Below are 25919 nucleotides of genomic sequence, written 5' to 3'. Positions count from 1 at the left end.
CCATTATCTCAATGTACATTCCACCTCAGCAGCATTTCACGGCTAGTGATATTAATAACATTTTGAACAGTTACAGTACGCCAATCATTCTGTTGGGAGATTTAAATGCTTGGAGCCCTATGTAGGGCTCACCCACCGTCAACAGAAGGGGCAAATCTGTTGAAGACGTAATTTTATACAACAATCTAGTCGTTTTGAATGACGGTCAACCAACTCACTTATCCACGCATCAAACTCTTATCCATATCGATGTCATTGCCAGCTCTTCCTCATTGGCACCTAAACTTTCCAGCAAAACTCTTCAAGATCTCTATTGTAGCGACCACTTCCCTATGTGACAAAATTTTTGAAACGGGCCACATTATTTTTGTTGGTCAAAAACTTTTAAAACAAACGTATAGTTTATTAGATTTAGAGTATATAAAAACACGTTTCAGCTGGTTTTGTGAAATTATAAGTTTTTACGCAGATATTAACAATTTATTTTTTCAGCATTTACGAGAGAAAAACTAATTTTGTTGATACTTATTCGAGCTCGGTGTTCGGTTTGTTGTAACAATGATACAAAATAAGTTTAATTGACATATATTGCAGTTATATAATCCAACCGAATTATTTCGTTGAAATTATAAACAATTTTTTAAACAAATAATTTTTTTTACAACTTCTCAATCGTTTTTAATTACGTTTCTTGCAAATAACTGTTACGTGTTCAATCGCGCGTCTTACAAATAAACAAAATTTTAGGGGACTCAATTTCGTGGAAAGTTATTAATACTTTTTTGTGATCATGGCATGAGATTCAGTTTGGTTCTAAATCCAGGTAGTGTTGTAAAGTACCTAAAAATGTAAATATTGATTCCTTTTTACATGTCGGTACAAAATTTCATTTTTTATTCAATCTTTTCTTGGTCACACCCTCAAATACAGATTTTTCCGAAGTAGAAAATATTTTACACTCAAGTTTGTTATCGTTGGTTGCGGCATAGTAATGATATTGTCTGGTATTTTCACAGTTTTTGCCATATCGTACCGACTTTCAATAGATTTATTATGTACATTATGCTCTTCTAACGAACAAAAATCAAAATCAATTCGTTTGAAAAAACTTTTTGCCCATTCGTACAAAAGTTTTGGTGTAGTTATAAGTGTTTTTTGTAGACTAGCCCGGAAAGCATGTCTTTTTACAGTGCCACCGATTCCGTCATATGCTCCTTTACCGTGTGAGGTAGCAAAAAAATTCCATTCAGCCTCAACATTGAAATCTGTTTTGTGTTGCAGCAAGTTGCTCAAATTGAATTTATTTTTGTATTGAGATCCGGCTCCATCGGAGAAATATATCACTTTTTTGATACTCGTTTGACCAAATTTGCTTTTCAAGTAGGCGATGACTTTCGTGTTAAATAAATGCACCGCGTTTGCATCATGGTGCAAATTTTCAGAAATCAAGACGTAGTTTTCATTTTTGACCGCGTTATTTTTATTATAGTACACTAGGGATGTAAAGTTGCCTGAACATTAGCCCAATGTTGAGACTGCACGGCATCTTGTACTTGCCAAGTATAATTTTCGGAAAAATCAAGAGTCACAATAAATTCTCCTTCATTTACATTACGTTTCATTTCCTCGAAATAGGCTGCTTGCGATCTAGCTAAGAAATCATGCTTGGCAACGGCAGGCAAATCTTTGGAACTTGTTGCCGCGCGCTCGTTGTTTTCCATACTATATACATCGCGCGGCGCGTTCACAGAAAAATGCTGATAACTTTCCACGAAATTGAGTCCCCTAAAATTTTGTTTATTTGTAAGACGCGCGATTGAACACGTAACAGTTATTTGCAAGAAACGTAATTAAAAACGATTGAGAAGTTGTAAAAAAAATTATTTGTTTAAAACAATTGTTTATATCGGGTGATTTTTTAAGAGCTTGATAACTTTTTTAAAAAAAAAACGCATAAAATTTGCAAAATCTCATCGGTTCTTTATTTGAAACGTTAGATTGGTTCATGACATTTACTTTTTGAAGATAATTTCATTTAAATGTTGACCGCGGCTGCGTCTTAGGTGGTCCATTCGGAAAGTCCAATTTTGGGCAACTTTTTCGAGCATTTCGGCCGGAATAGCCCGAATTTCTTCGGAAATGTTGTCTTCCAAAGCTGGAATAGTTGCTGGCTTATTTCTGTAGACTTTGGACTTGACGTAGCCCCACAAAAAATAGTCTAAAGGCGTTAAATCGCATGATCTTGGTGGCCAACTGCCCATGCATCCCGAAAAATGCACTGTTTGGTGTGGTTTGTACGCTGGTGGAATCATTGGACCGTATTTTTTCAAAGATGCTGTTGGACGCAACGTTACGGTGAATGGCGATCGCTATCGTTCGATGCTAACAAACTTTTTGTTGCCAAAAATGGAAGAACTGAACTTGGTTGACATGTGGTTTCAACAAGATGGCGCTACATGCCACACAGCTCGCGATTCTATGGCCATTTTGAGGGAAAACTTCGGAGAACAATTCATCTCAAGAAATGGACCCGTAAGTTGGCCACCAAGATCATGCGATTTAACGCCTTTAGACTATTTTTTGTGGGGCTACGTCAAGTCTAAAGTCTACAGAAATAAGCCAGCAACTATTCCAGCTTTGGAAGACAACATTTCCGAAGAAATTCGGGCTATTCCGGCCGAAATGCTCGAAAAAGTTGCCCAAAATTGGACTTTCCGAATGGACCACCTAAGACGCAGCCGCGGTCAACATTTAAATGAAATTATCTTCAAAAAGTAAATGTCATGAACCAATCTAACGTTTCTCAAATAAAGAACCGATGAGATTTTGCAAATTTTATGCGTTTTTTTTTAAAAAAGTTATCAAGCTCTTAAAAAATCACCCGATAATTTCAACGAAATAATTCGGTTGGATTATATAACTGCAATATATGTCAATTAAACTTATTTTGTATCATTGTTACAACAAACCGAACACCGAGCTCGAATAAGTATCAACAAAATTAGTTTTTCTCTTGTAAATGCTGAAAAAATAAATTGTTAATATCTGCGTAAAAAATTATAATTTCACAAAACCAGCTGAAACGTGTTTTTATATACTCTAAATCTAATAAACTATACGTTTGTTTTAAAGTTTTTGACCAACAAAAATAATGTGGCCCGTTTCAAAAATTTTGTCACTATTCTGACAACTTTTCCTCCACAACAACCTAACATTAAAACCTCCCCAAAACCGAAGTTCATTTTGGAAAGAGCTGACTGGCGAAAATACCAATATTTGGCGTCGCAGCTAAACCTACAACATCCAACCAGCATCAACATAAGCAAAGAAGCCTCTTCTATCCAAAAATGTATACGCTCAGCTGCCCATTATGCCATCCCCCAAACCACTAGGCGCCCTGTTAGGAAAGTTGTCCCGTGGTGGAACCCAGATCTCCAAAATTTTAGAAATATTAAACAAAATGCTTGGGAAATGTTCAAGAGAAATCGGTCTACAGCTAATCTCATCAGTTACAAAAAAGCCAATGCCACCTTTAGGAGAAAATTGAAAGAAGCTAAGTGCTCAAACTTTGAAAATTTAACTAATAATATAAACCCATATAGTAATCCAAAACAAATTTGGTCCAATATCAAAATGCTTGTAGGACCCTACACCCCATCCCAAATTAAACTTTTGGTGGAAAATGGCAACTCTATTTCTCACCCACTCGAAATTGCAAATCGTTTTGCCTCAAATTGGTCCCAATACTCCAGCGACACAAACTTTCACCAACGTTTCGTATCCGAAAAACTGAGATATTTTAACTCAACATACCATTGTAGTCCATCTCCCACAGCAAAAACACTTGAATTCCCAATAACATACGATGAGCTAAATTCAACACTCAGCTCAATGAAAGGTAAAACCCCTGGCTTTGACCGGATTTCTTACGACATGTTAAAAAATCTTCCAGTCGAACTTAAATCTAGGCTCTTGGACCTTTATAATAACATTTTCGATAAAGGTGTGTATCCACAAACTTGGAAAGTCGTTCCTATTCTGAAGCCTAACAAGCCAAATACATCCATTTCAAGCTACAGACCCATATCCTTAATTCCCTGTATGGGAAAGGTGATCGAAAAAATTATTTCCAAACGCATTATGTGGCTCGCTCTAAAAAATAATCTAATCAGCCAACACCAAGTCGCCTTCAAAAATGGTCGTAGTACCATGGATGCCCTTCTTTACTTCGATTATATTGCTTCGATTGCACTATCTACGAAAAACCATATCTCAGTCTTAAGCCTAGACTTCGAAAAAGCTTTTGATCGAGTAGGGGCGCACGTAGTATTAGAACATCTAACAAAATGGAAGGTCGGGAAAAAAATTTTTAATTTCATTAAAGATTTTTTAACGAACCGAAGACTAAGAGCCAAAACTAACAACATATATTCTAAGATTTTTAACGGCATCCCACAAGGATCGCCACTTTCTGTAACGCTGTTTATTATAGCTTTCAATGCTATTAGTAACATTTTGAATAAGTATAATCAAATTGTGTATGCTGATGATGTTCTTATATTTACTAAGATAAAAGATTTAAATATTGTAAAAAACCACTTTTCCGTGATCGTCTCCGATATCTCAGACTGGTCTGAACTATCAGGAGCCCAATTATCATTCAAAAAGTGTAAGATATTCCACATGTGCAAAAAACTCAGTTGTAACAGTATAAGTTTTAGTTTCAATAATACAATTATTGAAACTGTCGATAGACTTAAAATACTTGGTGTATTCTTTGATAGAAAACACACTTTTAAAGTGCACTGTAACTATATTAGAAACTGTTTAATTTCTCGTTTGAATATTGTAAAGTATCTTTCATCCAAACATAGTTTAATTCATAGTACCACCCTCGTAAACATCACTAAATCTATTATTTTATCAAAAATTTACTACGGTCTTCCAGTTTACGGTAATTGTACCAAAAGTAATATCAAGCTTATATCTGGTCCCTATCATATGGCCATTCGCAAAAGTCTTCGTGCATGTACAAGTTCTTTGCTTACGGAAGCCGGTGTTCCTTCAATCGAGGAGAGGGTGTTACAAAACTACATCCGACTTTTGCCTAAACTGCTAAACTGTAAGAACAAAATTTTGTACGGAACTATAAAAAAGGCGGTCAACTACAAACGCAATTTCAGCATCGAATCGGGGATAATGAGATGTTTGAATCTAGCAAAAGAAATAGATCTCACTACTCGCCTTCAATTAGCTACAAACAGCGCATCGCCGCCATGGCTCCTGAGTAAATCTTCGTTTGTTACTAACCTCACGCAATACCCGAGGAGCTCAACTAACGCATCTACCTACCACCAACTTTTCTATGAAGCATTTCGTCCACTTGTATCAAGTTCGTGGACATGTTTATTTACAGATGGTTCAAAAACGGAACATGCAACAGCTTTTGCAGTGGTAAAAGAAGACGGTTCTACCATATATTCCGGTATACTTCACCCTTGCAGCTCAGTATTCTCTGCAGAAGCGTCAGCAATTCTTGAAGCAGTGTCATACGCAGTAAAAAGCAACCACAAATACCTAAATTGTACAGATAGCAAGTCGGTAGTCTCAGCCATTCAAAATGTAAATAATCACAACATAATTATTTCAACTACAAGAGATCTGTTAATCAAAAAGGAGCACCAAATTAAAATAATGTGGGTACCAGGCCACGACGGACTACCCGGCAACGAAGAAGCAGATGCCAGAGCCAGACTAGCCACAAAAGAACCTCTACACTTATACCCTTATTTAGATAAGTCGGACATACTCCGCTTAGGTCTAGATTTCGTCAAAGTAATGAAAGGCACATTACAACCTCAGAATCACTATTACGCGACCATCAATCCAGCAGGTGTTAAACCAACCTTTCCTATTACATGCTCATACCACGATGCCCAAACTTTCACCCGTCTTCGCATCGGACACACAGTTTTGACACACGAACACCTCCTCAAGGGTACGAATCCACCACCATGCCTCCTATGCAATGCAAACGCTACATCAGTGGATCACATTTTGCTAAGCTGCCCTGCACTTGCTGCACACAGACCCACCACTTTTGGCACAATACATCCAAAACAATTAGTAAAAACTACCAATGCTGCTAACATAAGACTTATAAGTCAATTTTTATTAAAATGTAAAATTAAACATCTTATATAATTTAAACAGCAACATGTACGAGTATACTTCACCCTAAGTCAATTATCACTATTAAGTATAAATAATTTTAAAAATAACTATATTGTAAAGAATTAGGTAAGCCGAAAGCCCCAGTAGCTAGTGCTTCTTTCCAATCAAAATGTAAAATAATAATTGTATTGCTATTTTACATCTAATAATAAATAAATAAATACATATACACATGTATGTATGGTGAAACAAAAAAAAAACAAAAAAGAGTGAGGTGACAAATTGTGGTGCGCAAACTGAAAAAGTTGACACAAGAAACAAATTTCACAGTGCGGTGAAAACAAAAACCAAATCGAAACAAAAGAGGAACAAGGAAAACCCAACAACACCACCAACCCAAGGATTGGAGAAAGGCGTACAGGCACAAGCACAGGCACAAGCGCAAGCACAAGTGCAGGCAAGAGCACAGGCGCATACACTCATATTATCCCCAAAAGCCCCTGGCGGAAACCAAAGTGAGTTGTATCGTTCCTTTCAATTTTATATATCACTTTCATATACTTATATATGTATGGTTTAGAATCTAAAACTTAAATTTACGGTTCAGTAGTGCGTTTCTGTAACCCATTTCGATCGATGCTCTCGACTCAAATTCTCGATTTGACGTCACTCTCACTCAATGTGTTTCTGTAAAATAATTCTGTATAATATAGAGAAGGTTCAACTACGGACAAGCGTGTGAACTGTCAAGAGCTATGAATTTTCTATTGAGGATTTCACCACTTTTGGCTCGGCAGGAGAAATTTTAACAGAAATGAGTGAACAGAGCTGAGAATTCAATGAAAATTATGCTCAGAAATATACATTGCTTTTACAGACGCATGTTGGCCTTTTGGCTTATATTTTTATACGTTTACATGCAATCATATAAATTGATATGAATATGATTTTGCGAATTTTTGTGAATTCATGCAAAATTGATAACATTATTATTAAATTATGCGATTTTCATAGTAATATTTGTAGTTAATGTCCAAATAAAAGCTACTTTTTAAACATTCCTTATCTTTGATAATATTATGTAATTTCGTATGCTTGTGTATATGCTATATGTATGAAATATTATCGTAATATCCTAAAAACATAATATATTATAATCTTAATATATAAAAATCACCTGTCACGTTGTTTGTTTTCGATGGACTCCTAAACCAGAGTATATATATATACTGAGTCCTAAACTACTGAACCGATTTTAATGAAATTTTTAACACTGTGTGCAGTTTGGTCCAACTTGAAAGATAGGATAGTTTATAACTCTCCTTATACTCGAGACAGACATGTACCCAGCAGATGTTAGGATGATCGTTTGGGACCTCCAGGATTAATCCTTTAGGATACCCTATTACTCCTAATACTCGTGTGTAAATACACGTAAAATTGTATTCTCGCTTTTAACATTGCATGTCATTGGAACGCGAATACTCCTTTTAACCTCCTAATGGAGATCTCTAAGATTACTGCTATAGGAGGTCTCTATGATTACTCCTAAAGGAGATCTCTATGATTACTGATATAGGAGATCTCTATGATTACTCCTAAAGGAGATCTCTATGATTAATCCTATATTATTTTCAACCTGCAATTATTTTAACAAAAACAAATTTTTATAATTTTATTTTTTATTAAAGTTTTTTAATTAAATGAATGTACATGAAATCTATTATTTTTTTTTTATATTATAAGTGTTCCTGTAGAACTGAGCCTTACATTTGAGAAACGCCTTTTTGATCTTTGCCTCAAAATCAGGGTATGAGTAATCATCTTTTAAGGCCTCTAAAAATTAAACTTTTTAAAAAAATAGATGACATGAATTGAAATTATGTATTACCGTAAAAAAATTTATTGAAAAGTGCATAATTCTTCAATGCAACTTTTTTTTTGGCTCCATCCCAATTCACTTTTAAGAGCAGGGACTCCGCAATCACTTCATCCAAAATTTTTGATAAGGGTCCCTTTGAAAATTTTTGCTTCAGATACGCCACCTATAATAAACTCAAACTGTTTAGTAACATCTATTTTATCATACTCACAATTTCTGCCTCAGGCTTATTCAAAAGCAAGGACTCTGTAGATGCTAAATCATTCATGTTTTTAATATGAAATGTCATTAATTCAATCTTCTTCGGTTGCAATATGTCAATAATCCGCTCCAGGAGTATAGTTCTCTGCGCCGATATTTCCTCTAGCTTCCGTATTCTTTGTTCCATGTTTTTCTGCCAGGAGGAGGTGTTTCGGGAAGTATTGGTGGACACATTGATATTTTCTCCACTTAAAATTGAAGAACTTCCGCATTTTTTATATAAATTATTTAATTATTTATTCACTAGGCATATTAAATGCCTTTTAGAGTACATTTAATTATCAATTTAAAATATTTAATACTCAGTAGATATAAAACACTTACGTCTGCACGCTTTAAAAAACACAGTTGAAATGAACAATTGCTTGAAGACAAAAATTAACAGTTATTATTTACGTTAAATTGTAATTTTTGTATCAAAAGTACGATTTTTAAGCTACGAAAAATTAAAAAATCTCCTTTATTGCTTCTAAAGGAGGACAAAAGGAGATCAATACTGAAATGAAGTAAAAAAATCACAATAGAAGTATAAAATCTCCTTTTTTGCTCCTAAAGGATGACGAAAGGAGGTCAACACTTGTAACGAAGCTTTTTTCTGCCCCTGCTTCTTACAAGTATAAATTGCTGAGGTATACTCGCCGTGTCCAGGGTTCGTTACAATAAATTTGTAGATACTGGGGCTCCTCTGCGAATCGTACTTTATTTTATTCAACTTATATTAATATGTAAAATGTAATATACATATATTAATCTATGTTACAGAATAGTCTTCTGCGTTGTACTGTCGTCGCCCGAGGAACGCGCTGTCAGGGTAACGGTTCTGTGTGGCCCGTTGAGGCAATACCGTTTCCCGCTCTGTTGCGCTCCTGGGTGGTAGACGACTGCAATGACGATGTCCTGCGACGTGCGTTGACGCTCTCGTGCTACGACGACCACGCTCAGCTATTTCTGCCGGCGCTCGTGTAGTTGTACGTTGACGCTCCCGTGCTACGACGACCACGCTCAACTACTTCTGCCGGCGATCCTGTATGCATCGATGACGATGTCCTGGCGTATACGTTGACGCTCGCGTGCTACGACGACTACGCTCAGCTACTTCTGCCAGCGCTCGTGTAGGCTTCAATGACGTTGTCCTGATGTACACGTTGACACTCGCGTGCTACTACGACTACGTCCGGCTACTTCTGCCGACGCTCGTGTAGGCTTCAATAACGCTGCACTGTTATACCCGTTTACGCTCCTCTGCGACGCTGGAGAGGTCCTTTTAATCACTCTGCCGCGTAAAGATCCCGGATCACGGAAGACTGCGTTAGCGACCGCGATGTTAAAGGTTGAGTTGGTCAGAGGATAAACTCACTACCAAGCTCACCCTTAACAGACGGCGTTCACAAGCCAGGGTACCAAGATTAGCCAGAGGATAAACTCACTGCGTAGTCTGATGCCAAGCGTGCGTACGCTGTCACAGTCCCGTGCTGACTGCCTGATCATCCATCACCCAACTCCCCAGCAAGCCTGTGCTGCGTGCTAAACATTCGCAACATGTTGCGTTGGGATGGCGTGTGTTGCTGGGATGGCGTATGTTGCTGGCAGTGGCGTGGTTTTACCGCTGCGTATGTATGCTTGTTGTTGTTTTGTCTGCTTGTCAGATTTCTCCGTCTCCGTGGTATCCCGTTGTATTGCTTGCGTGGCGTGATTTTACTGCTGCGTATGCGTTGTTGTTGTCATTTCATCTGCATGTCTGGTTTCTCGATCTTCTTGTGTTTCTAGAAGTGGCGTGGTTTTCCCGTTGTGTTGTGAACAATAGGGTGTGCCTTTATGGGTTGTGTGGGCTAAATTCTGTATAGATATTTAGTTCTCACACACTAAAATAAAATATAAAAAAAAACACAATATAAGAACAAAATTAAAAAATCTCCCTTACTGCTCCTAAAAGAGGTCAAGGAAGAAGGAGTCCTCCATTCCTCCTTTCAGGAGATCTCGCTTTTAAATCTGCTGGGTAGTAACAATACCATATATGGTACAAATACCATATGTGTGTCACCAAATACTAGCAAAATACCATATGAGCAATGTAGTATTTTGCTGGTAACAATACTACGATGTTTCATTGTGGTATTTGTATAAACACAGCTAAAAAAAGGTAAAAAACTTTGCTAAAAGTGTTTACACAAAAGCTCTTCGAAGTATTTCGTCAAAACTACTTCAAAAATAATAACAATAAGAAGAAACAAAAAATGGAAAATTATACGAACAAACCGCGCATTTATTTAGGGACTTCTGAGACGAAGTCCCTTATTGAAGCTTGGGGCCAAAATATTGAAAAACTGCGCGGAACCCACAAAAATAATCATGTGCTACAAAACATGTGCGCACAACTGGAAAACGAGCACAAGGTACGGTTGAATGCTGCAGAGATGCGTACGCGGTTAAATAATTTAACTAAAAGGTATAGGTATGTAAGAACCAGTCCATTTTTGGAAATATTCTTATTTAATTCTTCCAAATCTTAAATTTTTTAGGCAAGAAAAACGTACAATTAGTCCTAGTGGTGGATCTCCGTCAAAGTGGGAGTTCTACAACGACGTGCATAAAGTGTTGGGCAGTTTCAAATCAAATAATTTATTTGAAGTAATGGACGAAAGTTTAATTTACGGTATGTAATTAATTATTTAAAAATACATATTTATTATTATCATTTGTTTTTTAGAACCGAATTGTGAAGAATCCTTAATTGGTTGTGGATTTGATGCAATGGATGTACCGTTGAGTGAACAATCCATTAACAAAACACAGGGTAGTGAGTCGTCGTTCACTGAAGTACAGGCTGATGAACCAACTACAAGTACTAATTCGAGTAATGAACGCAAACGAAAACGCCAAGATGATCGTTTTTTTCAGCTGATAAGAGATGAACCGGATATGATGCAGAAATATTTAGTAAAATCATTAGATAATGAAGAAAAAGTTGTAAAGTTACTAGAAGAAAACAACGCATTGCTTTCTGCGTTAATAAATAAATAAACATATTTATTTTAAACATATTTCTTTTATTTTGTACATTTGTATGGTACTTGAGAACAATTATACTAATGGGTAATAAAATTAGTCATTAAAGCGTTTCTTACAGCAATTCCACTGTTGTTTGTATCACTTACGGAACTGCTTCTTTGGGGCTGCTGCCTTGTACTTTAGAAATCTGACTGCTGAATCCAACCCTGATTGATGTTATCGTTTCTGTTGTTGCAAATATTATGCATAATACAGCATGCTTTTATAATTGTGTTCACATTTTTTATGTTAACTTCCAAACCTTTCCCAATTTTGCGAAATCGAGCTTTCAGATGACCAAATGCGTTTTCAACAACGCGACGGCAAGAAGATAATTTCTTGTTGAACATTTTTTCACCTTCTATTTGGTCAACTGAAAACGGAAACGGTTTCATTACGTATGGCGAAAGTTTAAACGCTGAATCCGCAATAAGTAAAATCGGTACCTTTACACCTTCAATGAATTTGAAATGTCTTGCAAATAGCACATTATTTATGTGATAAGCCTTTAATGCCGAGCATTCAAAAATGGAAGAATCGTTACATCTTCCCTGTACTCCTATGTTTATGTAGGTGAACCTATAACGATAGTTTACAGCAGCAAAGAGAATTGTTGAATACCATCCTTTAAAATTGAAATAATCTGAAGCTTCACCTTTTGGAGGTTTCACTTCAATGTGACATCCGTCAATCGCTTCATAGCATTGAGGGAACCCCAATAATTCAAAACCATTAACAATTTCAAACACAATCTCTCTACACACCTCAAGAACTATTTCTCCTACTGTTGTTCTACCAATTCCAAATAAGCTTGCCACTGTTCTATACTCTGCTGATGAAGCTAATGAATAAAGCGCGATACCAATTCGCTTTTCCAACGAAATAGCATTCCTCCAACAGGTGTCCGCTCTCTGTAAATTCTTCAATCGATCAACCAAATATTGAAACGTGGAACGATCGATTCGGAAAGTGTTTTTGAACTTATCGTTCTTAAAAGTAGGAACATCATTCTCCCAGAAGCTTGATTTTTCTACCTGTGAAACATTTGGAGTTATATTCCAAAGTTTGCGAGCATCTTGTATGACTTACACATGTCCAGAACCGTCTATATTTCCCATGTATTTTTTTTAGGAATGCCAGGGTCATGTATCGCCTTATTTTATGGTGAGCTCTTAATGCACACTTTACCCACTTTTGTTTTTTATGTAGACAATACATAATTTTTGCATTATTTGCAAGAATAAAACTTATTTTCTCCATTGCTGGTATATATTTATTGTTTACATTTTTTTTGAAATATTTAATGCTTATGAAACAAAGGTAGTATTTCAGTTTACTACATTGCCATGTGTGTCACCAACGTAGTAAACAGAATACCATGATACCTTTACCATGGTATAGAGGAGTAGGGAAAGTCCCATTCACAATAGAAAAAAGAGCCATTCACAGTCCTTAACCTACCCCTCAAGTGTACGTTCACAATAAAACATCATGGCCACCTCTGGTGAATAAGGGTGGCGAGAGGTCAAAACGGGTTGCAGAAAGCGAAAATACTATAACATAAAATTATAAATTTATAGTACTATATTTGTACATGTATAAATACTATTTTCAATTTTTTTATAGAATGAAGTTTAATGCTGTTATCAAAAGATTTAATTATATCTTCTTGATATAAATAAATATGCTATATATTTTTAAGCGTTGTAGTTAATTTATTCTTGGACAAATTGAAAATTATTTTTGATAATGAGTGTACCAAAAGAGATAACTATTGTGGAAAAATTTGGTATTACATATCATAATAATTCGTCTGAAAAGTAAAACACAATTTTTTACTGTAAGATAAATCAAGAGATAATTATAATAGCCATGTTTTCTGAATTTTAAGTATAAATTTTTGTAATCACAAACTACATATACGTTTTATATGTCACAATTTAGCTATATGCCCTAACAGATTTACCACATTGTTTTATAGTTCTAAGCTAAGTTTTTAAATAAAAAGGATTTTTAAAGAAATTATTTTTTGAATTTGCAATATCTATATAGTAGTAAAAAGTAGTTTAAATTAGTTTACGCAACACTATTTTGCCATGCTCAGTAGCAATACTGGCATAGTATTTAAAAAAATAAATGATTGTTCGAAATATATTCCGTTTGAAATTATTCAAATCGATAATAACTTGTTTGGCCCAATTAAAAATACAACTCAAATTATTTAATTTTTAATAGCGGTTCATTATTAGCCAAATTACATTTATTTGTTTTTTTAAGTTTAAATATCAACTTCCACACCATTCATAATCGACCATAATTCACTAGATGTAAAGACGAATTGTAATTCGCGTAGATGCAAATGTTTCTTTTCAAATCGCTGCTTGGTCACCAACGCTGCCAACTTTCATTTGATGAGCGTTGTTTATTGTTTGCGTAGTTCTTCCCGATGTTCTATCGGTTTTGGTGGAGCTGGTTCCCACCACTCTCCCAATTCGGCATCATAATATTGCGCAGCACGATATCGTCACAATTCCCATGGTACTTGCTCTTCCATGGAGGTCAATTGTACACCAAAATTCTTCAACCACGGTATGTCGGAGGGAACGACATCGGTAATACATTCGCGATCGACACGTTCCGTATGTAGCTCACCAATAGGTTGTTCAGGACAGATAAGCTCAGTGAACTTGGCTTTCAATAAGAAGCTAGGATCGCAACGCATGTCTTAACGACGGTATCCACACCATTTCTCATTTTTGCGCATAACACGATGAAACCAGTAAGTTAATTCGCTCAACTGGTAACGCTTTGGTCTGCAAGGTGGGTGTTTAGCATATTAGAAAGTATGTAAATTCAATTTTGCTCAAAACCTACACAACAGCTTAATAAAGCTGACCAGCAGTATCGGTATCCTAAGCGCAATTGACAATAGCTCGTACAACATCCGAATGTGCTCACCGGAGTATTTGCTCTTCAAAAAGTTACTTCCACCTTCAAACACAAAGCTCATTGGTTTGGGACTAGCGTTTAAAGCAGACAAATAATCAAACGTTCTACACCAGCTTCTTTGCTGATTCTATAAAAAAAAAAAAAAATTACATGGTAAATCTTTTGAAATAAAGTTTAATTTTAGCTTACCTAGCAATGCGACGTGCACCTTCCACAAGGACGTCATTGAATTTAAAATTTTGTCTCGAATTCACGACCAACTAAGTTCATAAATACATTTGAGTACTTCACAGCATCGCGTATCGCTTTTACATCTCTTAAATCATTAAATTGGAACAGCACCTGACCCATTACGCAGCAGTATTAACGAGGCCATGTTTAGTTATTCCGTACTTTTATTGGAATAAAATCCCAACCCGATCTGTTATTTATCGTCTCAAGAGAAATTTGCACACTTCTTCCAGATTCAAATAACTAAATAAACCATCGTAAAGCATTTAACCATGAAATAAACTCAAACAAATTGTCTTGCAAAAACCTTCGTTACGATGGCAAAAATGTAAATATGGCTGTGAATGAGCATAATCTGGACCCCACTATTCGGCATGGTTGCTTATTTGTTCGTAACATTTTTCTGTGGTGAACATTTATTACTGTGGTAAGTTAAAAAGAGGAATAAATAAAAAACTTAATTTTTCATGTATTTGCTCATATTGTTCTCATCTTTAAGAATATATATTAAAATAAAACGATTTTCTTTAGAAAATATATTAAACTTTTATATATAACCAATATTTTTGGGACAAATTTTCCATAAATTTTAAGAAAATAACGCAATGCAACCATTTTCCGGTCAAAAGTCAGCCATCTTGATTAAAAGTCGACCATCTTGGATTCCAATAGAAACTCAACCCCGGACTACACTTGACGTTTCTACAGTGGCACCTCTCAGCTGTGCCTTTGTTTACATAGCATCAGCTGATAGTGACCTTACTCCTCCTCTACCGTGCCTTTACTATGGTATTGTTACTACATGTCTGTCTCGGGTATTATAGTCACATTATTTATTTATTGCAAATTATTTGTTTATTATTAGCACAGAGCTATCCACCAGTTGGTGGCGCTAACAGCGGTATTGAGTAAGTGCGGTATGTTACAGTAGATGGCGCTACATTTCTTTCTAAATTTTCATGGATTTAGGCTGTCATAACAAAAGCTGCCACTTGCTAAAAACATTAAATGAAAATGCGTTGTTTGAAGTTTATATTATTCGTGGTAAAGTTATACGAATCTATGACTTCCGATATTCTAAATTTAAGAAAAAATCACATACAATCCCTGAAATAAATAAAGTTATGTACATATGTATGGTCAGACAAATAAGCAATGCTGCCACTCTTTTCCAGTAAATCTTCCTCGAATTTGGGAGATTTCAGAGGAATTTAGGAAATCGCAGAGTTGATTTCTGCATGCATTTCCTAAATGCAAAAAAAAATTTCATTTAGTTGCATTTAGGTACAGAATTTTGTATGGCTAATGCCCGGTTTCACAGTCCATACTTAAGTTGTGCCTAAATAAAATCTTAGCTGAGTATTGTTGCAAACTGAGTAGTCGTTTGCGTTTCACAGTCAATGCTTAATTTCTATAAAATTTTATTATGATATATGGCAACGTTATGGGCAACATATGTTTTACAAATGTCATTCATAAAAATATGTTTGAAATATTTAAATTATAACAGACAATACATAAATTTGCGAGGAAAATTATATCAAAAATTGATGAAAACAACAAAAGAACCCCAAATTTCATCACTAGCGAGTCGGAGCACCTATGGGAACTGAAGGAAAAGTATAAGCTGTTATTGAGTGCAAACGAACGGACACTTGCCCTACGCTACGAAAGATGTCGCTGAAAATTCAAAGCAAATTCAAAACAAAAATCAGCTGTTATTAAAGCATTGCTTAAGCCTCCCATTCAGTGCTTATGCCACCACATATTCTTCGGTTGAAGATTGGTTCAATTATTATTCTTCTACGTAATTTGAATCCCCCTCGGTTATGCAACGGTACACGTTTGGTCATCAAAAAGTTAACAGGGAATATTCTTGAAGCAACCATTTTGACTGGAAAGTTTAAAGGAGAAGTGGTCCTGTTGCCCCGTATTCCAATGACACCGTCAGAATCTACGATACCATTCAGAAGACTACAGTTTCCTATTCGTTTAGCTTTTGCCATGCCCATTAATAAGTCTCAAGGCCAAACAATGTCCATTTGTGAGTTAGATTTGGATAATCCATGTTTTTCCCATGGGCAATTATATGTTGCATGCTCACGTGTGGGAAAACCATCAAATCTATTGTGCACCAATTAGTGCTAAGTTAAATTAAAATGTTTATAATTCAAAAATATAAATACTACTATTAAAAATTAAGAATTATCTATCCTAAGATTATAAAATTAAATGTTACATGTTATCAACTAACAATTTTGTAATTAACTTATTTGTTAAAAACTTGAATATAAAATCAAAAATGAACTATTTTATGAAAATTTGTGCTTATTATCAACTCTACGAAAATTTTCATCAATAATTTTAAAAATTTTGACCTCAAGTTCAAATCTCAATCCCGTGGATTTTTATACCAGATATATACTAAGGTTTCCGTCTTTATTCATAAATAACTAGAGAACCCGTCCACGCTTCACTGTGGCTGATACATAGATAATACTACTATTACCATCTATATGATTTCTATTAGTTGGATAATCACTCTTTGTTAATGCGATATAGCATTTTTGTTAAGCAATTTGTGTTAGTTTACAAAAAAAAGGATCATAAAGCATTTCGGTTGTTAATAAAGCATTGCTTTTGGATGGAAAATACTGTTGAATTTGGGCTCAGGGAGATCCACCGTTGAAAAGATATTTTCTAAGCTGGAAACAGGCGAATTGAGCACCGAGGACAAAGATGCTCTAAAGATTCGAAAGCAATGTGCAAAGTGGGTGCCGCACAAGTTCATAATCCAATGAAAACAACGAATAACTGATTCTGAGAAGTATTTGAGCGCTCTTTAATCGTAATAAAAATGAATTTTTGCGTCGGTGTGTGTCGACTGCCATTCTAGTGAGCTGCATATGATGAACCGGTTCTTAGGCGTGGAAAGACGAAAAAGTCGGATGGAAAGGTTATGACATCAGTCTTTTCGAATGCATGTTATATAATATATACTCAAGGACTGATTACTGAGCCAGTTATAATCCATTGAACTGTGTATTTAGTTGCAGTTCCTTTCTACTTTTACAAATACATACTTAGAAATTGTATTATTTTTGCAAATATGAGTTTTGAACAAATGCTTATGATTTGAAATATAATTTTAGTATTTATGAGTTGTATTAAATGTTGACATAAAGAGATAAAAGGTATCCTACGTCCTTACCCTGGTTCTAAGCTACCTCCCCACCAATTTTCAGCCAAATCGGTTTAGCTCTTCTTCAGTTATAAATGGTGTAACTAACAACAACTTTCTTTTATATACATACATATATAGATATATAGAAGTGAGGTTTTTTTATTGTTTTTTTTTTTTTTTTTTGAAGAAATGAAATATTCAAATTTTGAAAAAATGCTTATTATTTGATATATATATATATATAATTTTTGTATTTATGAGTTGTATTAATGGTAATGGTTCAGGAGGCGGTTCAAATTCCGGCAATTTTACTTTCCCGTTAGCGCAACACATTCCAGCCGTTTCACCCGAGAATTTAGCCGCTTCACAATGTGGACATATAACATCCATCATTCCAATATATCCATGTACATTATAGTCGATTAAAGGGTCGTAATCAAATGCAGCAAGGAACATATCTTCCAAAACACGACGTCGTATTCGCGTAGGTTTTGCTGGATTTCTTGCATGATGAGCTTCTTCAAATCTATTTCGTGGACGTCGCACTGCACTTTCTGATACTCTTTGTGACAACACGCCCCGAGCATTTCGAGTACGTCGACCTGTGTTTGATTTTGGACGTGCCGGCATTTTCTTTAAAATAATTTCTTATATGATCACTTCGTTTGAAACACACATAAAGTTTTCACTGAATAATTTTCAATAATTATTCTTTTAAGTAGCCGGAATAAAAAAGCAAGCGACCGAAATTGAAAGAATCAAACAATTTACAAATCAAAATATTGAAAAACAAAACAGTAAAGAATTGTATGAAAAGTCACTTTTTGGAAATTTCCAATTTTTCGACTTTTCCTTATAAAAAGTATATGGTTTTTTTTATGTCTCACCCTTTCCAGATCCACAGCGAACAACTTCTGATATCATGAAGATACATACTATGTATATACATACAAAATAAAACGTTTGTATGGGAAAAAGAAAAGGGCTGTTTTTAGGGGTTTTCCGGCAACTTTCGTAATTTTTTCTTACATAAGAACCTTCTCCTAATAATAACAAATACAACAAAGAAAAAATCAGCCAAATCGGTTCAGCCGATTATGAGTGCTGAAATTACAAAGAAAGTGGCATTGATTTTTATATATATAGATAATTTCACTGTAGTGAATAGTTTTCTACAACACAGCAAATCTAAAAGTGAGGAAATGCTTATTCTGAGAATTCGAATTATTCAAACCGATTTATCGTTTAAGTTCAAAATTTTACAGTTTCATATGTACATACATAGGTATGCATGGGGCATGTTAGCGTGTTGGAGAGCCATCTTCTTTATTTGTTTTCACGGTACACAACAAAACAAAGAACGAACTTCGCCAAAAATATTTAAATTGATCAGAGACGTTATTCCCTGAATATATGTATTAACATTCCATACAAATAAATGGCCTTGAACAGAGTTCAAAAAGCGTTTTAACTATTTCAAATAAAAATTGGGCGGGGCGAAGTTTGCCGGGTCAGCTAGTAATAATATATGAAATCACACCTCTTATCATTTAAAACTTTCATACACATCTATCCTGCAGATATGTATGCAAGTACAAATCAATTTCAAATCAAGATATTATCATTTATCAGTAATATAAAAAGCGCGCGCTTCTCTATATTTACGTACACACATATGTATGTATGTATGTACGTATGACATTCTCACACAAATAATATATGCGTACGCATGTAAATCAAAAAATACAAACATTCTTCTGGAAAAACAACAATAGTCTTAGAAATCATCATACATACATACTTATGTATGTACTTACAATATGAGTACACATGTAAATATGTGCGTATGACATTCCCACACAAACAATGCATACACAACATACATACTTACATGCGTTCACATGTGGATATGTCACCCGCAAAAATTACAAATATTGATCTATAAAAACAACAATCGTTTAAAAAAGCATCAGAAACCAATATGGCAACCAATTGCCGACGTAAAAATTTATAGTAAATTACACAACAACAAAATTTTCGTTCATGAACGAAAACGTACTTTCAAAAAGCATATTCGGTTCATTCATAAAAGCAGACGCCATTACATCTCCCCGAGCATGCCTTGCCTACAAGCGTCTTTTCGCGACGATTTCAAAAGCTAAAAATCATAAATTGAATATATTTCTGAAATGTATGGGAAGGAAAAAGTGAAAACCTCGGAAATATAAGTATTAAAAAATATTAGAATAAAATAGACAACATAGTTTATTTGTCGAATTTCAAGTCTAGAAATTTTTCAAATAAAATATTCAATATTCTTCTGATTTTTGTGTACAGTCAATTCCGGTTAAGTAGTACTCCGCTTAAACGAAAATCAAATCCCTCCCTCATCACTCTTAACAGCCTATATTATATCTTGCTGCATCTCACGGTTTGTTTTTTGAATTACATAGAAATTTTTGTTTAAGTACGACTCGTTTAAGTATCCGCAGTCGCGTATGTACCATATTACATTTTTATTTTTAACAAACCAAAAAATTCGGTATCTTTGACTGTGGCACGTAACCGGGATTGACTGTATTTGTCAAGAAATGTGAAAAATATTTTGTAACTCTGAAATATTTTTACGCAGCTGCGTCGATATGTATGCAAGCTCACGCACAAACATACATATTTACGCTGGTTTGTAGGCGAAGCTGTACAGCGGCAAGGAAAGCGGTGACAATCGGCGGCCATTCGTTTATTTTTTTTCGGCAAAGCTTGGATTTTCTACCAACAACACAATGACTTTTTAACAAAACGTGAAGTTCGGCCATTGGTTGTTCGTGACAACGGAGATTTTGTATGAAACAATGGATTTGTATATTCACATTCAAAGATGTGTGCAGACAAATTTACAAATATTATGCGAATGATTCTTTCAAATTTGCTTACGTGAGCACAAAATTACATACATACTTATGTGAATGTGTGAACATTATGCGTGTGGTTTTTTTTAAATCTTTTTACATGTACACATAATTACATGCATACTTATGTGAATCTATGCGACGGTTTTGTCTTTTGTGATGTTCTCAAAACTTCTAATGCCCAAAGCAAATAATTATATAAAGATATAACTTACCAAACCTATGTAAGTATGTATGTATATAAATTAAATATTTAGGAAATAATAAATGACATTATTATATGTACATATATAGTATTTCAATAGATTTTATAGAATTCATCAAAATATAAGTTAAATTGATATGTACATACATATGTACATATATACTTATATGCTTTGATATAAAATATATTGAGAATATGTATAAATTATATACATACATACATACATAGTATGTAATAGTCGTTTGCGCATTGTAAATATGCGAATCTGTAAGCGTACATTTCTGAACATTGAAATTAGCATTACTTTTCTCATTGCTCAATTCTCATTGAAAATGCTCAATTCTGCTATTTTCGACCCCTTCATGTTAAATATTGGTGAAATCCGCTAATAATATTTTTGTGGTGAAATCCACTAATAGAAAACTCAACCCCTCCAAAAAGAGGAACGTGATGACAATCGGCACGCTATGAACCTTCTCTATATTATACGTTCTCGATTCAATCGATAGTCAGCTGATATGTTCCATTCCATTTCAGTAGGAATGCTCGATTGAATGTGTTTCTGTAACCAAATTGAATGAAATACTGTCGATTGGTTTTCTCACATCCATTTGAGGTGATGACAAAGAAATTTTTCGTTAAATTCAAAATGGAATTAGTTGAATTTAAAGCAAATGTAAGTATATTTTTGTTAATGCATTATATATGAATAGTTAAAAAAGATTTTATGCATTTTATTTATAGAGAAGTACGTCGGAGCGTGTTACGAATGGCCAAAAGAGGCGGTTACTGCACCTAATGCAGCAGCACCGCAGCGTTGGAAGGAGCCATTTTATGAAACCAAACGCGAGGAAGGAGCACGAAGAGGTTTGGACTGCCGTTGCTGCTGAATTAAATGCATTGGGAGGGTCCCACAAGTCTCCTAATCAGTGGAAAAAGGTAAAACTAAACTATTCTTGTGTATGGCATTACAATTTACATATGTGTGTTGGTTTTTTTTAGTGTTGGATAGACTCGAAATCGGCAGTCAAGAAGCTGCACAATGCCCACAGAGCGTTCGCTAGACGAACTGGAAACCTGCCGTTGTAGGACGGTCCAAAACCGTTGGATGCCATGGACCGGGGAATTCTGGAGTTTTTTTCCAGCGACATGGTGGTCGGTGATGGGCTCACTCCCGAAATCGGTTTGTCGGTGAGTAACGTCTGTCAAAATTTAAAGTTGTGATTATAAATGTGATAATAAAATTGGTGTATATTGCAGACATCTGCTGAAATGGTCGATGTTACCATTGAGGATGAGGGTGATGCTACTGCCAACATTGGGTTGGATGTAAGTAACAATTACAAAACTAAAAACTAAGCTATTTAGTGATCCGTTCGGAATTCTAGGCAAACGCGGACAGTTTGGACATCTTCGAAGTGGAGGCACTTGAAGAGGTTGCAATGGGTCAGGTGCTTGAGGTTGTGCCAAACAAACAGCAACCCAAACAGCGCACAAACCAAAGCTGTGCAGCAAAAGCAGTCTCATTGAAAATCGCCATGCGCAGCTGAAAGAGATTTTGGAGAGACAACACGAGGAGCACATGGGTGTTTTAAATGGAATTCACGATACACTGAGAGCTCTGCTGGAAACCATGACGGGAGGTAACAATTTGCGATAAAATTTGTACGTTCTTTAAATCTCATAAATATTCCTTTTCTTCTAGCGACTGTTGCATAAGGAGTAGGCACAGCAAAATATTCATATTTTCTAAATATTATATTCATTGGTTGGGGCCAATCGACTGTTATTATAATATATATTATAAAAAATAAAGAGTTAAATATAATTTGCAAACAGTATCATTTGGGGTGTTCCTCATATTTTTCTGAACACCACTGTAGGTGAATTACACTCGTTCTCGATCAATCCACTAATTTGGATCGAATCGAAATGACGTCACTATAATCGAGTATATTGTCGATTCCTTACAGAAACGCACTACAGATATTGTTATCGTCCATGCCTCTGCACCATATAGGAGGACGGGAGTAATGAGTGACTCATAAAGTTTGGTTTTTGTTCGTTGAGAGCACTTCACTTCTCTATTGCCTACTCAGTCCAAGTAGCATCTGTTGGCAGTAGTTATTCTGCGTAGGATTTCGAGGCTGACATATTTGTTGCTGTTAATACTGGTTCTAAGATAGATGAAATTATCTACTACTTCGAAGTTATGTGACCTGGCTGTCTAGTTGCGAGATATTTCCTCCTGCTCTGGTTCACCACCAGACTTATTTGCTTCGCTGCCTTATTCATTCTGGGAAAAGTAGAACTAATCGACTACCACGAAAATGTATTTATATAATTTGCTTGGTGCTTCGTTGTAAGTTCCAAGAAGTCTGTTTTCTTTGTCTATTGGTGACAAAAACCTTACTTTTCTACCACTCTTACTATCTGCTATTATGCATTCAATGCTTTTACGATTTTTCCGGTTTTTGCTGCCAAGTTTGGTATATAAAATGTTTTCCTAATCGCATATATTGTCTTTTTAATTGAAAAGTGTGCTTTTTTATGATAAATTCGAATAACTTCGTTCTCCATCAAAGTTGGCACAACTACAATTTCCTTAACGGGATCCTTGTAGAATACCCCGTGCCTAATGCAAAAATTTTCATACTGTCCGTATTGTAGTGCCTTAACCACAGCTCGGACCAAACCGTCATCTTACTGTGCCTGCTGAAGTCGATGATGCAACTTATCCTCAAGCAACAAACATGATACCCTATAGTGTGCGTCCACATGACGAATTTTGGTGCCCGATCAGTGCTCCATATCACAATGATAATTTTGTAACAAAAGTGCCCAGCGTGCCACCCGTAAAGACACGTAGTTTTTCTGCATGGCCATAGTGAACACATCGCAGTCTGTGATAATTAAACTTAAACTTGATACCTACTACAGATTCACACGCCATGTTTTCAGTGCCTCTACGCCAAGCAAGCACCTCCAACTCTTAAGCATGGTATCTCTCTTCTGGTTTTAATGCTCATGTACTCTATAGGGTGATACATTTGGTTGTCTACATCTTTTTGGAGCAAAACGCCCCCATATCCATACATGGACGCATCGGTATGCACCTCGGTTATTGCATTCGGGTAGTAACGGCGAAGGACTGGTGCACTTATAAGGGCAGCTTTCAATTGCTGGAAAGCTACAATTTGATCATTGTCCATGATGAATTTCGTACTTTGGCGTAGTATGTCTGACAAAGGTTTAGAGAATCCTGCGTATCCCTCAATGAAACGTCTAAAATATGATGCCAGCCCTAAATAACGCTGCACTGACTTACGATCGTGTGGCAAAGAAAAATTGTTTACTGCGCGTACCTTAGCTTCTGATGATCTAGTAGTACCCTTCTCTATTACGTATCCCAAAAATTCTACCCTCTCCATGAGAAACTGACATTTTTTCTTGGATCGACTCATTCAAAATCGCAAAACTAAATCTCGAGAAAACCGCTGGAGAGTTTGATATTTCAAATGGGACGAAACAAGACTCGTACTGACCATTGTGAGTAACAAAATATGTAAACTTTCCCGACCCTTCTTCTACTGGAATATGAAAGAACTGTTTTCTAAGTCTAACGTAGTGAATACCCTGGCGCTTTACTACCATTCGAGTACATCATCTATTATGGGCATTGGAATTTTGTCCCTCATTATTTTTAAGCTAAGTCGCCGATAGTCACAACAGAGCCTTTTGCCAGCATCCTTTTACTTACGTACTAGGCTGTAAAATATCTTCATTCAGCCATTTCCCTATCTGCTGTTCTACAATGCACTTATCCGCGTAAGGTCAATGGTCTGTTATCATTATTTAACTCTATGTCTCCGAACATCATTAACACATCATAGCGGAGCAAAGATCGCACCCAGTGTCAAGCAATGTAGAGAATTTGAATGCATTAAGTGCAATTTCTTTGAAAATTACGCATTTATTAAACTTCCCTAACTGTTCAATACTTACGGTATTTGCCCTTTCGACCTTCCCCTCTATGTACGATTTTCCGCATTTTGATGCAATGTGTCCACTTTGTCCGCATTTAAAACATTTGCCAGACTGTTGCGAACACCTGTTCGCTAAATGTCCAACGACATCACACCTAAAACAACGTCTCTTTTCTGCAGCTTTTTTGCTGTCAACGTCTTCGATTTATAACCCTCCTTCAAGTCGGTTAGAGCTGAACTTTTGACGACGTGATCAGATGTTTTCATAGACGGTGATTTGATCCTTGATTTGTTCAACGTTTCTAGCCTGATACAAATTGCTTTTCGTTACTTTGGTATCTGGCATACCATCGATAAAATATTCCACTAAAACTAATTCGTTGAGCTTGCTAAAATGATCGCATAATCTATCTTGTAACGTCGTGGCCTTGCGTCCACAAGTTCTAAACCCTAGCTCTATCAGTTTTCCCCTCAACTCACTCATTGTCAAACTAAATATTTGATCACGAGTTACGATTTTTATTAAATTGTTGGAAAATGAAAATGGAATGTAGATTAACTTTAAAGAATAACTTATATAATATATCCGTATTATAACAATAATAATAAAAACTACTTTTATTAACAAATTTTAGTTTAGAAAATTTACTAAATGTAATTAAACATTATAATTTAAATATAGCTTATCGGTTCAATGAACTCCGTTTCAGCGCCTTGCTGCGTTCTTTCTTATCTGCCACAACAACTTGGCTGCGCTGGTGTTTGCAGCCACCACTGCAAATACTTGTATGAAAAACTGAACTTTGCAGCCACCGCAGCTAACGCCTTTTGCCGACGCCACTGGTGCAGGTTTGTCTCTGCGTCGCTGATTTCTAACTGTCGCTGTGCTACTGCTAGCTTGTCTCGCATACACCACTAACACCAAGTACACTGATTTGTGTGACACCCACCGCCTTTCAACTAAATTTTTTTTGATTTAACAGTTCTTCCACTTTTGTGATACCCGCCACTTCTGACACCAAATTGTTGTAATGGGTTTTAAGTATACCGGACTTCGATTTATTTGTTATTAAAACTAGTTATGAAATCG

General features: G+C 35.6%; 2 protein-coding genes, 1 long non-coding RNA gene and 1 pseudogene across 3 annotated transcripts; 2 read left to right on the top strand and 2 right to left on the bottom strand.

Moving 5' to 3' along the window:
- The first annotated feature begins 10353 nt into the window (after positions 1–10353).
- Positions 10354–11338, top strand: LOC126766630 (uncharacterized). The gene is made up of 2 exons (XM_050484376.1): positions 10354–10970; positions 11025–11338. Exons 1-2 carry the CDS (start codon positions 10949–10951, stop codon positions 11336–11338), a joined length of 336 nt encoding a protein of 111 aa, XP_050340333.1. The 5' UTR covers positions 10354–10948.
- Positions 11339–11343: 5 nt separating this feature from the next.
- Positions 11344–12737, bottom strand: LOC126766627 (uncharacterized). The gene is made up of 2 exons (XM_050484375.1): positions 12455–12737; positions 11344–12399 (listed from the first exon to the last, which is right to left on the bottom strand). The coding sequence occupies exons 1-2, from the start codon at positions 12623–12625 to the stop codon at positions 11506–11508; spliced, it is 1065 nt and encodes a 354-aa protein (XP_050340332.1). The 5' UTR covers positions 12626–12737; the 3' UTR covers positions 11344–11505.
- Positions 12738–13582: 845 nt separating this feature from the next.
- On the bottom strand, positions 13583–14952 carry LOC126766628 (NADH dehydrogenase [ubiquinone] 1 alpha subcomplex subunit 9, mitochondrial-like; annotated as a pseudogene).
- A 6419-nt stretch (positions 14953–21371) lies between these two features.
- LOC126766629 (uncharacterized) lies at positions 21372–22682 on the top strand. The gene is made up of 6 exons (XR_007668924.1): positions 21372–21519; positions 21588–21782; positions 21846–22034; positions 22104–22172; positions 22232–22486; positions 22549–22682. It is a non-coding gene; the product is annotated as an uncharacterized LOC126766629 (long non-coding RNA).
- Positions 22683–25919: the final 3237 nt, after the last annotated feature.

The sequence above is a fragment of the Bactrocera neohumeralis genome, unplaced genomic scaffold (genome assembly GCF_024586455.1).
Source record: "Bactrocera neohumeralis isolate Rockhampton unplaced genomic scaffold, APGP_CSIRO_Bneo_wtdbg2-racon-allhic-juicebox.fasta_v2 ctg1921, whole genome shotgun sequence".
NCBI lineage: Eukaryota > Metazoa > Arthropoda > Insecta > Diptera > Tephritidae > Bactrocera > Bactrocera neohumeralis.
This window is presented reverse-complemented; position numbering and strand designations above follow the sequence as displayed.

What these genes read in the sequence shown, in the direction of transcription:
- LOC126766630 (XM_050484376.1), top strand. Translation starts at nt 10,949, where the DNA reads ATGGACGAAAGTTTAATTTACG. An exon ending in GGACGAAAGTTTAATTTACG is followed by an intron (nt 10,971 to 11,024) that starts GTATGTAATTAA and finishes TTTGTTTTTTAG; the next exon opens with AACCGAATTGTGAAGAATCC.
- LOC126766627 (XM_050484375.1), bottom strand. Translation starts at nt 12,625, where the DNA reads ATGGAGAAAATAAGTTTTATTCTTGCAAATAATGCAAAAATTATGTAT. An exon ending in ATAGACGGTTCTGGACATGT is followed by an intron (nt 12,400 to 12,454) that starts GTAAGTCATACA and finishes AATGTTTCACAG; the next exon opens with GTAGAAAAATCAAGCTTCTG.